Source organism: Aquarana catesbeiana, linkage group LG01 (assembly GCF_042186555.1).
Source record: "Aquarana catesbeiana isolate 2022-GZ linkage group LG01, ASM4218655v1, whole genome shotgun sequence".
Classification (NCBI taxonomy): domain Eukaryota; kingdom Metazoa; phylum Chordata; class Amphibia; order Anura; family Ranidae; genus Aquarana; species Aquarana catesbeiana.
Window position 1 is genome coordinate 46,862,645 of NC_133324.1, and position 11,213 is coordinate 46,873,857.

General features: G+C 46.2%; 1 protein-coding gene across 2 annotated transcripts in view; it reads left to right on the forward strand.

The window, feature by feature from the left end:
- Positions 1-9,392, forward strand: part of ATOSB (atos homolog B) — a 53,464-nt gene extending 44,072 nt beyond the window's left edge. For both annotated transcript variants that reach the window (XM_073618182.1, XM_073618183.1), the window contains exons 8-9: positions 2,775-2,989; positions 5,252-9,392. In XM_073618182.1, the coding sequence (XP_073474283.1) occupies positions 2,775-2,989; positions 5,252-5,405 (369 nt within the window). In that variant the 3' untranslated portion in view covers positions 5,406-9,392. The remainder of the gene's footprint in view (positions 1-2,774; positions 2,990-5,251) is intronic.
- Positions 9,393-11,213: the final 1,821 nt, after the last annotated feature.

Below are 11,213 nucleotides of genomic sequence, written 5' to 3' on the forward strand. Positions count from 1 at the left end.
CCAACCCCTGAAAAACAACCCCACACCATAATCCCCCCTACACCAAGTGATTTGTACCAGGGCACAAAGCAAGGTCCATAAAGACATGGAAGAATGGTCAGACATTCCCATAGACACACTCCTAAACCTTGTGGACAGCCTTCCCAGAAGAGTTGAAGCTGTTATAGCTGCAAAGGGAGGGCCAACTCAATATTGAACCCTAGGGACTAAGACTGGGATGCCATTAAAGTGTGTGTGTGTGTATATATATATATATATATATATATATATATATATATATATATATATTATATTATGTAAAGGCCCCTTTCACACTTGTGCGACTTGGGACTGCAAAGTCGCATGATGAGTCCTACCCTATGATTTTCCAATGGGTACCATTCAAGTCTGTGTGATTTCAAAGTAGTCCCTGCACTACTTTGGGTTGACTTTGATGCGACTTGAGGTCTATAGACCACCAAGATTACACAGGCATTGCCTCAAGTCGAGCGACTTTCAGGTTGCACAAGTGTGAAAGGGGCCTGAAGGCCGGAGTCCCAATACTTTTGACAATATAGTGCTCTCCAAAGACTTGAGGCAGCTTGGGTGTGCATGTGCCACCAACCCCATGTATCTGCACCCAATTCTTCAGCACATTTCTGAGATGTGTACACATAGGGGTTCATGCACAAAGGGCATTTATATTTTATTTTTTAAAATTTTTTTTGCCTGTAAAAGCATCTCTGTTAGCCTACCCTGTTTCCCCGCAAATAAGACCTAGCATGATTGTCGGTGATAGCTGCAATATAAGTCCTACCCCCCAAATAAGCCCTACCCTGTTTCCCCGAAAATAAGCCCTACCCTGAAAATAAGACCTACAAGTACTTTAACTAGGGCTTATTTGGGGGGTAGGGCTTATATTGCAGCCATCACCCACAATCACGCTAGGTCTTATTTTCGGGGAAACAGGGTATGTGTCCTTTTGTAGGCATTTCAGAAGAGGAGTATTTACAGGCTGAAAAAAAAACATATCGCCAATACTGTCAGGAGAGGAGCATTTGGAAAAAGAAAATATGAGCCTAGTGCATCTTAGACACATTTAGTAGACCTGTGCAATTTGTTTAGTTTCAAATTTTAGTTTTTTTTTAATCCATTTTGACAAATTCGTTAATTCGGAAATATCCCAATTGTCGAAAACCCGTTTAACAAATTTTTCCGAATATTCGAAAATTCAGAAATTTTCGAGAACCAAAGACTTGAAAATCTGAAAAAAATAATTAATAATAACTTTATTACTAAACTATTAAATTATAGGTATTGGCGTTTCCTTTCGAATTTGGCTGTTAGTGAACGTAACGGATACGAATTTATCCGAAGTTAGGAATTATCCGAAATAACGAATGCCGCATCTAAACGAATGGAACATAAATTACTTTTTATTTATTATTAATTTATTCCATTCCATTGTTTTAGATGCGGCATTCGTGATTTCGGATAATTCCTAACTTCAGATAAATTTGTTATGTTCACGAACGGCCAAATTCGAAAGGAAATTCCAATACATATAATTTAATAGTTTAGTAAATAGTTAGGTTATTTATTATTTTATTATTATATTATTTATTTATTATTGGTTGGTTATTTCAGATTTTTCAAACTTTTGGATTTTGAATTTCTGACATTTTCGGAAAAATTCATTAAACGGGTTTCCGTTTAGGATATTTCTGAATTAACGAATTTGTTGAAATTTATTAAAAAAAACGAATCTGAAACGAAACAAATTGCACGTGTCTACTAAATGTGTCTAAGATGCATTAGGCTCATATTTTCTGCCCAAAAGCTCCTCTCCTGACAGTATTGGCGATGTGTTTTTTTTTCTTTTTTTTTTTTTTTTTTTTTTTTTTTTTTTTTTCCAGCCTGTAAATATTCCTCTTCTGAAATGCCTATAAAGGACACATAGGCTAACATAGAGGTGCTTTTACAGGCCTAAAAAATAAAAAAAAAAATAAAAAAGCCCTTTTGTGCATGAACCCCTATGTGTACACATCACAGTTGGGTATTAGTTGTTTTGGATTTTTGGAAATTTGATCTTCGACTTTCCAATTTTCCCAATTTATGAAAAAAAAATGAATTTTTCGGAAGTGCACATTGTCTAATGTTTTTAGCGCTTGAGCGTTAATTTCATTGGCCAGAATAAATGAATAATCTGGCCAATGGCATCCATTAACTCTCCAAAAGCTTGACTTGCCAGAATGCCTCTAATGCGTGCGCCAAAACGCGGCTTGAGGTGCGCTTTAGTTCCTGTGGCGTCCTTGGGACTGGAAGTTGTGGAAAGTTCCATCTGCGGACAGAAAAATGGCTTTTGGATCTGCTGTTGAGCATAAGATTTCCTTCCCCCAGCAGCAGATCATCTTCCCTTCTGCTACCCACCACTCCGTTCTGCAGCCAGTAGGAGGAGCCGCCCCATAGACGCTCTGAGTCGCTTCCACAGGGCTATGGTGGACTTTCCCCCATGTTGGCGGTGCTGCTGGTTGGTGATTGGCCCAGCATGGTCACATGGAATGAGTTGTATGCTGGTGCGGAAATTGTCCCCGGCACCTGGATGGAGCGGTGAGGGAGAATTAAAGGTGAACCTGGGCTGTTGGGGAGAGGAGATTTAAAGAGTACCTGTTGCTTTTCCCGAGTAGTTCCATACCAGCTGCTGCTCTACCTGTCCATTTAACATTTCAGATGCAGACATACATGTAAAAGACGCACCAATTTACACCTTTGTGATCTGCCCTCCTCTTCCGCAGACCTTATTTAACCCCAACAAGACGGTGGTGAAGATGTTTCTCGTCACGTACGACTTCAAGGACATGCCAGCAAACCACGTCACCTTCCTGCGCCATCGCATCTTCCTAGTGCCTGTGCAGGAGAACGAGGAGGAGAACGAGGAACAGGAGGACGCCAGGGGCGGAGCTGCTAAGGAGAAAGCCAAGAGGATTCTCTGCTACCTCATGCACCTGAGGTCAGACATGGCATTCCGTAGTGTGACGGGTTTCTTGTGTAGCCCCCTTTTTTTTTTTTTTTTTTTTTTTTTTTTTTTTGTTTGTTTGTGGGTGTTGTTTAAAGGGTGACTCCACCTTCGTGGGGAAAAATGTTAAAAAGCATCATTTTTTTGGGGATAAAGAGGGGGAATGTGGGACTTTATATGAGGCACAGATGCGTGCCTCCATCCCTATATTTGGATGCATAACAAAGGAAGGTGGGACTTTAACTTGAAGCGGTTGAAATGCGGGGGTGATGAGAGAGAGAGGTGTTTTATTTGTATCAAATTATTAAATTTCATTTATTTACATATGTGCACGAGATATGGACACGATAATACAGAGGTATAAAACACATAACTAAATAAGATAAATTCAAAACGATCAAGTAGGTAGTATGCGACAGCAAAACGGCCTAAACAAGCCAAACACAGCATGCCCGGCATCTGTGTAGATGATCACATGATAGAGATCTAAAATAGCTGTGTTCATATAGGTAACATCATGGGCCATAGTAAATGTGTCTGTAGCATCATGTAGCTCTACGCGTTTCGTGGATTCGTTTCCACTCGTCAGGAGCAGATGCGACAGATCCCTGTAAATATAATAATTAAGGTAAACCACACTCTGTTTTGGAGGTGAAAAATATTAATTTAAAAGATTTTACCCAGTACACTCACCAACCCCGGTAGTAAGTGCAGCATAGGGCGAGCGAGACATGGCGAATCTGGAGCATAGACCACATCACGGGAGCTGAGGCGGCGTGATAGTACACAACTGGCTTGGGGAGATGTAGGAGTGCCTGTGAGGGTTTCCATGTGCAAGAGTGCTGGCATGTGATTCTACAGTTGAAGTTGTCTGGGAAGAAATGAAAAAATTGTGCTGTGAAATGAAAGATGTATGGAATTAGGTAATAAAAATGTGAATAAATAATTGGAGTGTGTGAGGTGAAGTGGTGAATTGGGTGATATGTATATACACCCAATATGTCCACATGTGTTAATAGTGACAAAAAATGTGATGAGTGAGTGAAAGGAGGTTATGTGTGTGTGAGGTGAGCTGGCCTGAATATAAGTGTAGCTGTGAGAAACTAACTCATTGGTGCAAACAAAAACCTGGGAGTAAATATATGTGATGACAAACGTGCAATGACATTCAGAGCGAACAAGAGTGGACCCAACTCAAAGGACACTTACCCAAGTTGCACCAGTTGCAGGTTTGGGGTTTTTGGGCTTGTTCGTGGTGTGTGGGGGGGCTCCTTTCCACATTCGCGGGAGCTGCGATGCGCCTCGTGGGTCCTCCCCTTTCTCCCTGCACAGTTGTGTCCTGAGGATCGGGTGGACGCCCCCTCGCGCATCGGCGCCACGGTCCTCACGTCCAGCGTTTGGCGTCGGTCATGACGTCATTACGCTGCCGCTGAGAGCACCAACTGCGTGACACGTGTGGGGGCGTCTCGGCGCCAATCGCCGAGCGTTTCGGCTCGGGTGCGGAAGCTGCTTCTCGCCCCTCCCATGTTCACGCACGTGGCGTTGGCAGCGTATATACCCCACACCTTCAGTCGGAGCCGGCTATTCATTTGGCTGGTTTCCGCCTGGGGCTCCTGCACACCAGCTACTCTGTCGCTTGGTGTTGCATGGCACGCAACTTGGGTAAGTGTCCTTTGAGTTAGGTCCACTCTTGTTCGCTCTGAATGTCATTGCACGTTTGTCATTATATAGATAGAGATATAGAGATAGATAGATATAGAGAGAGAGGGGAATGTGATTGTTTGGTTGTTTTTTTTTGTTTTTTTTTTATTAGTTTTTTTTAAAATTTTATTTAAATTTTTTTTTTCTCAACAAAAGTGGAGTTAGGCTTTAAACACTCGGATGAATACAAATTCGTGTAACCCTGTTTTAAATATGTTTAATTCATTTTTTTTTTCCTGTAGGATCCTTGTTTTCTGTGTGGTGACAGTGGTCTCTCTGCAGAGGTCTGACACGTTCCCTTCGTTGTTAGAGCTCTCCAATCAGCATACATTTTTCTTATTGGAAAACCCTGGCTCTGACATAGTAGAGGGCATTTTAGACCTTTGCACAGAGACCACCACAGAGTCCATTTAGGGGAACCCCTTCTTCTTGCTCTACAATACTGGATGTGGCACTTTTAAGCACAGATTTGCCATTCACTGTCTTTTATTTGTCTCAGTAGAGGTTTTCCACTGATCACCAACGTTTTGTGTATTTTTTATTTTTTTTCTCCAGGTTTCAGCGGTCGAAATCCGGGAAGATTTACCTCAACGAAGACATTCGCTTACTCTTCTCCCGCAAATCCATCGAGGTGGACACTGGCATCCCCTATGAACTCAAATCCTTCACGGAAGCGCCCAAAAACCCCAAATACTCCCCGCGGATTTGAGGAATGGAGCACTAGGGAGGACACCGATGGGCTGAGCGTCCTCCTATAGACTTGTACCCCTCTATCTCCTCCTATCACACACCTTATTTATTACCCGCACCCCCTGCTACCTACCCCCCTAGCCTCTGGAGTGGTTGGCGCATTAGTTTCCCCCTGCAGAGTGGAAATGTAAAAATGGCAGCCGCTCTTCTTATGTCCACACCTCTATCTGCTGGCCCGCTCCAGTTCTTTTAGCCGAAACCCAGAAGAGATCCTTTTTTTTTTTTTTTTTTTTTTTTTTTTCTGAATCACTTGTCCGTTTGTACTAATTGCTTTACCACGATGTACCTGAATTTTTATGGTGGGGCCGCATATTCTGGGCGCCCAGTGTAGAGCGATAACGTTAAGAGAAATGGAAGTTTATCCGACTTCTAGCTTTTTTGTGTGTGCCGAGAATATTGATGAGGTAGAGCCGCTGCTTTTCATGCGTGACGAATGCCGGGCAGATGGCATCAATCCAAACAACCAATTAAAACACTGACTTAATCAGCGAACGCTAAAATCTCATTAGTCACTAGGGGTTTACCATCCTTTGCTCATCGCTGCCATATCCAATACGGCCAATCGTACCCATTTCTATAGGACACAGGTCAACATGCTGAGTGCATTAACTCATAGCAGCCAATCAGAGACCACCTTTCATTGTCCTGACTGGTTATTATTGTTTATTGCAAACCACCGCCACCTTAAACAAGCCCAGAACAGTGCAAATGGCTGAGCTAATATGACTAGGATAGATATAGTGATAAAATTCTAGGGTTAAAGTACTTTCCTTTTAATAGATTTAGACCAGTGGTGGTCAACTTACTTGACATATGGGGCCTCAATGTGGCCCCTGACATCCCCAAAGGGCTGTACATAATAGTTGGTGAAAGCTGTCAGATTGCAGATGTTTTACAGACGATTATTGGAGACTGCAAATGTACTTCAGAAGATGACCAGAGACTGCAGACACAGTACAAGAGATAGTTATAGACTGGGGACGTGCTTCGGGAGAAGGCCCGAGACTGGGGACGTGCTTCGGGAGAAGGCCCGAGACTGGGGACGTGCTTCGGGAGAAGGCCCGAGACTGGGGACGTGCTTCGGGAGAAGGCCCGAGACTGGGGACGTGCTTCGGGAGAAGGCCCGAGACTGGGGACGTGCTTCGGGAGAAGGCCCGAGACTGGGGACGGCGCTTCGGGAGAAGGCCCGAGACTGGGGACGGCGCTTCGGGAGAAGGCCCGAGACTGGGGACGGCGCTTCGGGAGAAGGCCCGAGACTGGGGACGGCGCTTCGGGAGAAGGCCCGAGACTGGGGACGGCGCTTCGGGAGAAGGCCCGAGACTGGGGACGGCGCTTCGGGAGAAGGCCCGGGCCTGGGGACGGCGCTTCGGGAGAAGGCCCGGGCCTGGGGACGGCGCTTCGGGAGAAGGCCCGGGCCTGGGGACGGCGCTACGGGAGAAGGCCCGGGCCTGGGGACGGCGCTACGGGAGAAGGCCCGGGCCTGGGGACGGCGCTACGGGAGAAGGCCCGGGCCTGGGGACGGCGCTACGGGAGAAGGCCCGGGCCTGGGGACGGCGCTACGGGAGAAGGCCCGGGCCTGGGGACGGCGCTACGGGAGAAGGCCCGGGCCTGGGGACGGCGCTACGGGAGAAGGCCCGGGCCTGGGGACGGCGCTACGGGAGAAGGCCCGGGCCTGGGGACGGCGCTACGGGAGAAGGCCCGGGGACGGCGCTACGGGAGAAGGCCTGGGGACGGCGCTACGGGAGAAGGCCCGGGCCTGGGGACGGCGCTACGGGAGAAGGCCCGGGCCTGGGGACGGCGCTACGGGAGAAGGCCCGGGCCGGGGGACGGCGCTACGGTAGATGGCCCGGGCCGGGGGACGGCGCTACGGTAGATGGCCCGGGCCGGGGGACGGCGCTACGGTAGATGGCCCGGGCCGGGGGACGGCGCTACGGTAGATGGCCCGGGCCTGGGGGAGGCGCTACGGTAGATGGCCCGAGCCTGGGGACACAATACATGAGACTGCTAAGATCACTATTACAGCCCCTTAACAAATCCATGCCTCCACACTTGTGCTTTCTATAAGCAAGGTCCATTATATATTAAAAAAATTGGATGGGGAAAAAACCCCACAAAAATAGAAAAGGGATGGACAACAAGAAGTAAAACAAAATTTTAACTACTAGAAACCAGTCTAAAGAATATTTTCCATCACTGGCCAGAGGAGGCAACAGAAGCGCAGAAAGTGCTAAAGGGCCACACGCAGCCCCTAGGCCGCAGATTGGGCCCCAATGCTACAGACGAATGTTGCGCAGAAGGCAATATATGTGGCCTGTATATTTTTTAACATGCCCTTTTTTATAGTTTTATCCTATAATTTATGGTTACTGTGGAAGAGGACCGGTCTAAAAAATTTTGCAAGGGAGATCCAGTGTAAGGATGTGTTGTGTCTGTTCACTAGGAACAGAGGTCACGTGTAATGGGGGAAAAAAAATTAAAAATGACAGACCTGGTGTTGATGTTGTCTATCTCCACAATTAACGCAATCACCCCCCCCCCCCCCAGGCCAAACCGTCCAGTAATAGTGACAGTGTTAGCACAAACCATATAACACTGCCAGGGGTGCTTACAGTGGTCGGTTTTCCTTCATATGATTTTAAACTGTTGCTCCAGTAGCTTACAATTTGTTAGCTGGAGTTGGGCTTTAATGTTTGTTTTTTTGTTTTTATATAGAGGCCTTTTTTAAAACTCCATGTCCATCTAAGACTACCCTGTCCACAGTAGGACACCGCTGCTGTGCCATTGGTCTGCAGAGTTGTGGCCCTGTTACGGGAAGTGGAAAAACAACAGATCTATTGGTGACATCAACAAGGGGTCATTCCCATTTTTTGTATTGGATGGCAGGGCATCATTTTATTTCTAGAAAATGAATGTAAGCGTTGAAAGGATATTTAAAGCCAAATTGAAGTCCCCAAAAATTGACCTGGACGTCAGACTATCAATCTCCAGCTTGCATGACTGTGCAGTCCAATAGGCTTTGGAGTCTGACCACACTGTCAAGAGCCCTCTGTAATCTAGCAGACCAGGTCCAAGACACGCCCCTTCCCCACTGGACAGACACGCCCCCTGTCTTTCTCCTACTCTATACATGTGTGTGTGCACATGGGGGGTGTGGCCATTACTCAGCTATGCCAGTATAACGAACTGAAGGGGATAAGGAGGAAGCAAAAAGGATTTTTCAGGAAATGGTGGAAATCGATTTAAAATCATAACATATAGCAGTACCACACACACACACACTCTCTAGTACAGGGTACTGATTTGCCTCCAGTAAAAGGAACTTCTTATGTTGCCCTCTACAGGCAAAGTACAGGTTCTCTTTAAGAAGCTCAGACTTTTTTTAGATATCCCAAGGCATTTTTATTTTATTTTTTTAGTAGGTGAAGTTTGCCCTCTTTCACTGTGTGCCAAAAGATTTGTTTTTTCTTTTCTTTTTAATGAATGGCCATGAGCAAATCATGATGGGGAAATCCAATAGTCCCCATGCAAACACATCCCTGGGAATAGGACCAGTCTGGAGAATCAGAATGAATGGCCATGAGCAAAGCCTGATGGGACCTTCCCATAAATCTCTTCCCATATATACATCACTGAGAATCGGACAAGTCCGGAGAATCATGTTTAAACTCTCTGACTCTGTTCAGTCCATTTTGACCCGAGTGCTTCCGTTCCCCCCCCCCCTTTTTTTGTTTTGATCACATGATGTTTTGCTATGCAAGGCTTGTGGAATTAAATGCGAGCGGCGTTTCGCGCCAAAACCAGGCGGGCGATTTCTGTTAGTGTTTTATTTTCTTTCTTTTTTTTTTTTTGATTTAATCATCCTCCTCTGGTATTCTTTCAGTTGTTTTAATATTCTGTAACTTAAGACATGTTAAAATATTTTCATTAAAATGGAAATTTACAAAGACTTTGGTGGTTTCACGGGAATAAGTGTTCTGAAGATGTATAGATTGTCTGCAACCTGTCTCTTATGTTCAGTGGGATGGTGGGAACCTCTCATAATGGGCACAGCAGGGGTACAGACCTGGGAACAGCACAGGGTTGGTGAGAACCCCTCATAATGGACACAGCAGGTGTAGACCTGGGAACTCGGCACAGGGATGGTGGGAACCACTCATAATGGGCACAGCAGGTGTAGACCTGGGAACTCGGCACAGGGATGGTGGGAACCTCTCATAATGGGCACAGCAGGGGTACAGACCTGGGAACAGCACAGGGTTGGTGAGAACCCCTCATAATGGACACAGCAGGTGTAGACCTGGGAACTCAGCACAGGAATGGTGGGGACCCCTCATATTGGGGGCACAGTAGGTGTATAGACCCAGGAACTCAGGTTAGGGATGGTGGGAACCCCTCATAATGAGCACAGCAGGTGTACAGACCTGGGGAATTTTGGGGTGGGGCTTCATGACGTCATTGCACACAAGCAGGAAATTATTGTCTCAACAGCGCCAAGACACTTCTATTATCATCTGTACAGAAGTACTCAGACTGGGAGAGGAAAGGACAACACTAGCAGCCAATCTGTTGTGTTGATTTGCATGTGAAAAATGATAAAAATGAGGGGAGAGCAGAGGGATGAGCTCTTTGGTTTGCTGCTTCTCTGTCCTTGCCCAATCACATTCAGTAATAGGCCTCCAACTCAGTGAGTCTCAACCTTAGATGGAAAGGGGCCTGGTAGATTCTTACAAAACCTTCCATGCCCCCAACTTGGCTGTGTTTGACGGGTAGATTGCGATCAATTCCCACCCCCTCCAGGTTTAGGCAGGAATACTGAATCCACTGCACAGATGGTTATTGGCAGCATCCAAAAGGTAAAGTGTAGCTGTCAGTGTCGTGGAAATTCCACTATAGGCTGCATGTAATCCATGTCACTTGCAGCCTTTTGGTATAATGCATCTTAGTACGACCCTGTTTCCCGTATCTTCCCAAGTAATCAGACATGACCACCATCCTTACATCCTTGGCTCCACAGCTCGACTGCCTGATAATGGGAGCAATCTTTATTTATATACCAATAGAGCCTGGTTGCTTCACAAATCAGCCATTCCTGAGGATGGGAGATTATCTGCAGAGACATGCCATAGCCTCCCCATGTGTTGATCAGACACACAGAGCGACACGAACGTACATCCCCCATAACCGATAATGTCTTTGCAGAGTGAACCCCCCCCCCCCCCTGCCCCCAGACGATCATCTGTGCATTGCACAGGGGCCCTTCGCTGACGGACATGTCCCCACTCAGGAAGCTTTCTACTACCAAAACGGGTCTCAACCAGCGTCAGTCTGCCCGCCCAAGTCCACTATTTAGAGCGGGCTGCAGGAGAATTAACACTGGGAGACACTGTGACAATACATATTAAATACATCTTAATAAAATTTCCACAACAGGAAGGCTGTGGCCCCGTGATTGAGAACCAATGTTCTAACTGTAACAGAGGAAAGTCACCTAGCTGTTCGGCAGAGCTACAGTATCTCACAAAAGTGAGTACACCCCTCACATTTTTTGTAAATATTTTATTTATCTTTTCATGTGACAACACTGAAGAAATGACACAGTGTCAATATTTTGTGTGGCCACCATTTTTTTCCAGCACTGCCTTAACCCTCTTGGGCATGGAGTTCACCAGAGCTTCACAGGTTGTCACTGGAGTCCTCTTCCACTCCTCCATGACGACATCACGGAGCTGGTGGATGTTAGAGACCTTGCGCTCCTCCACCTTGCCTT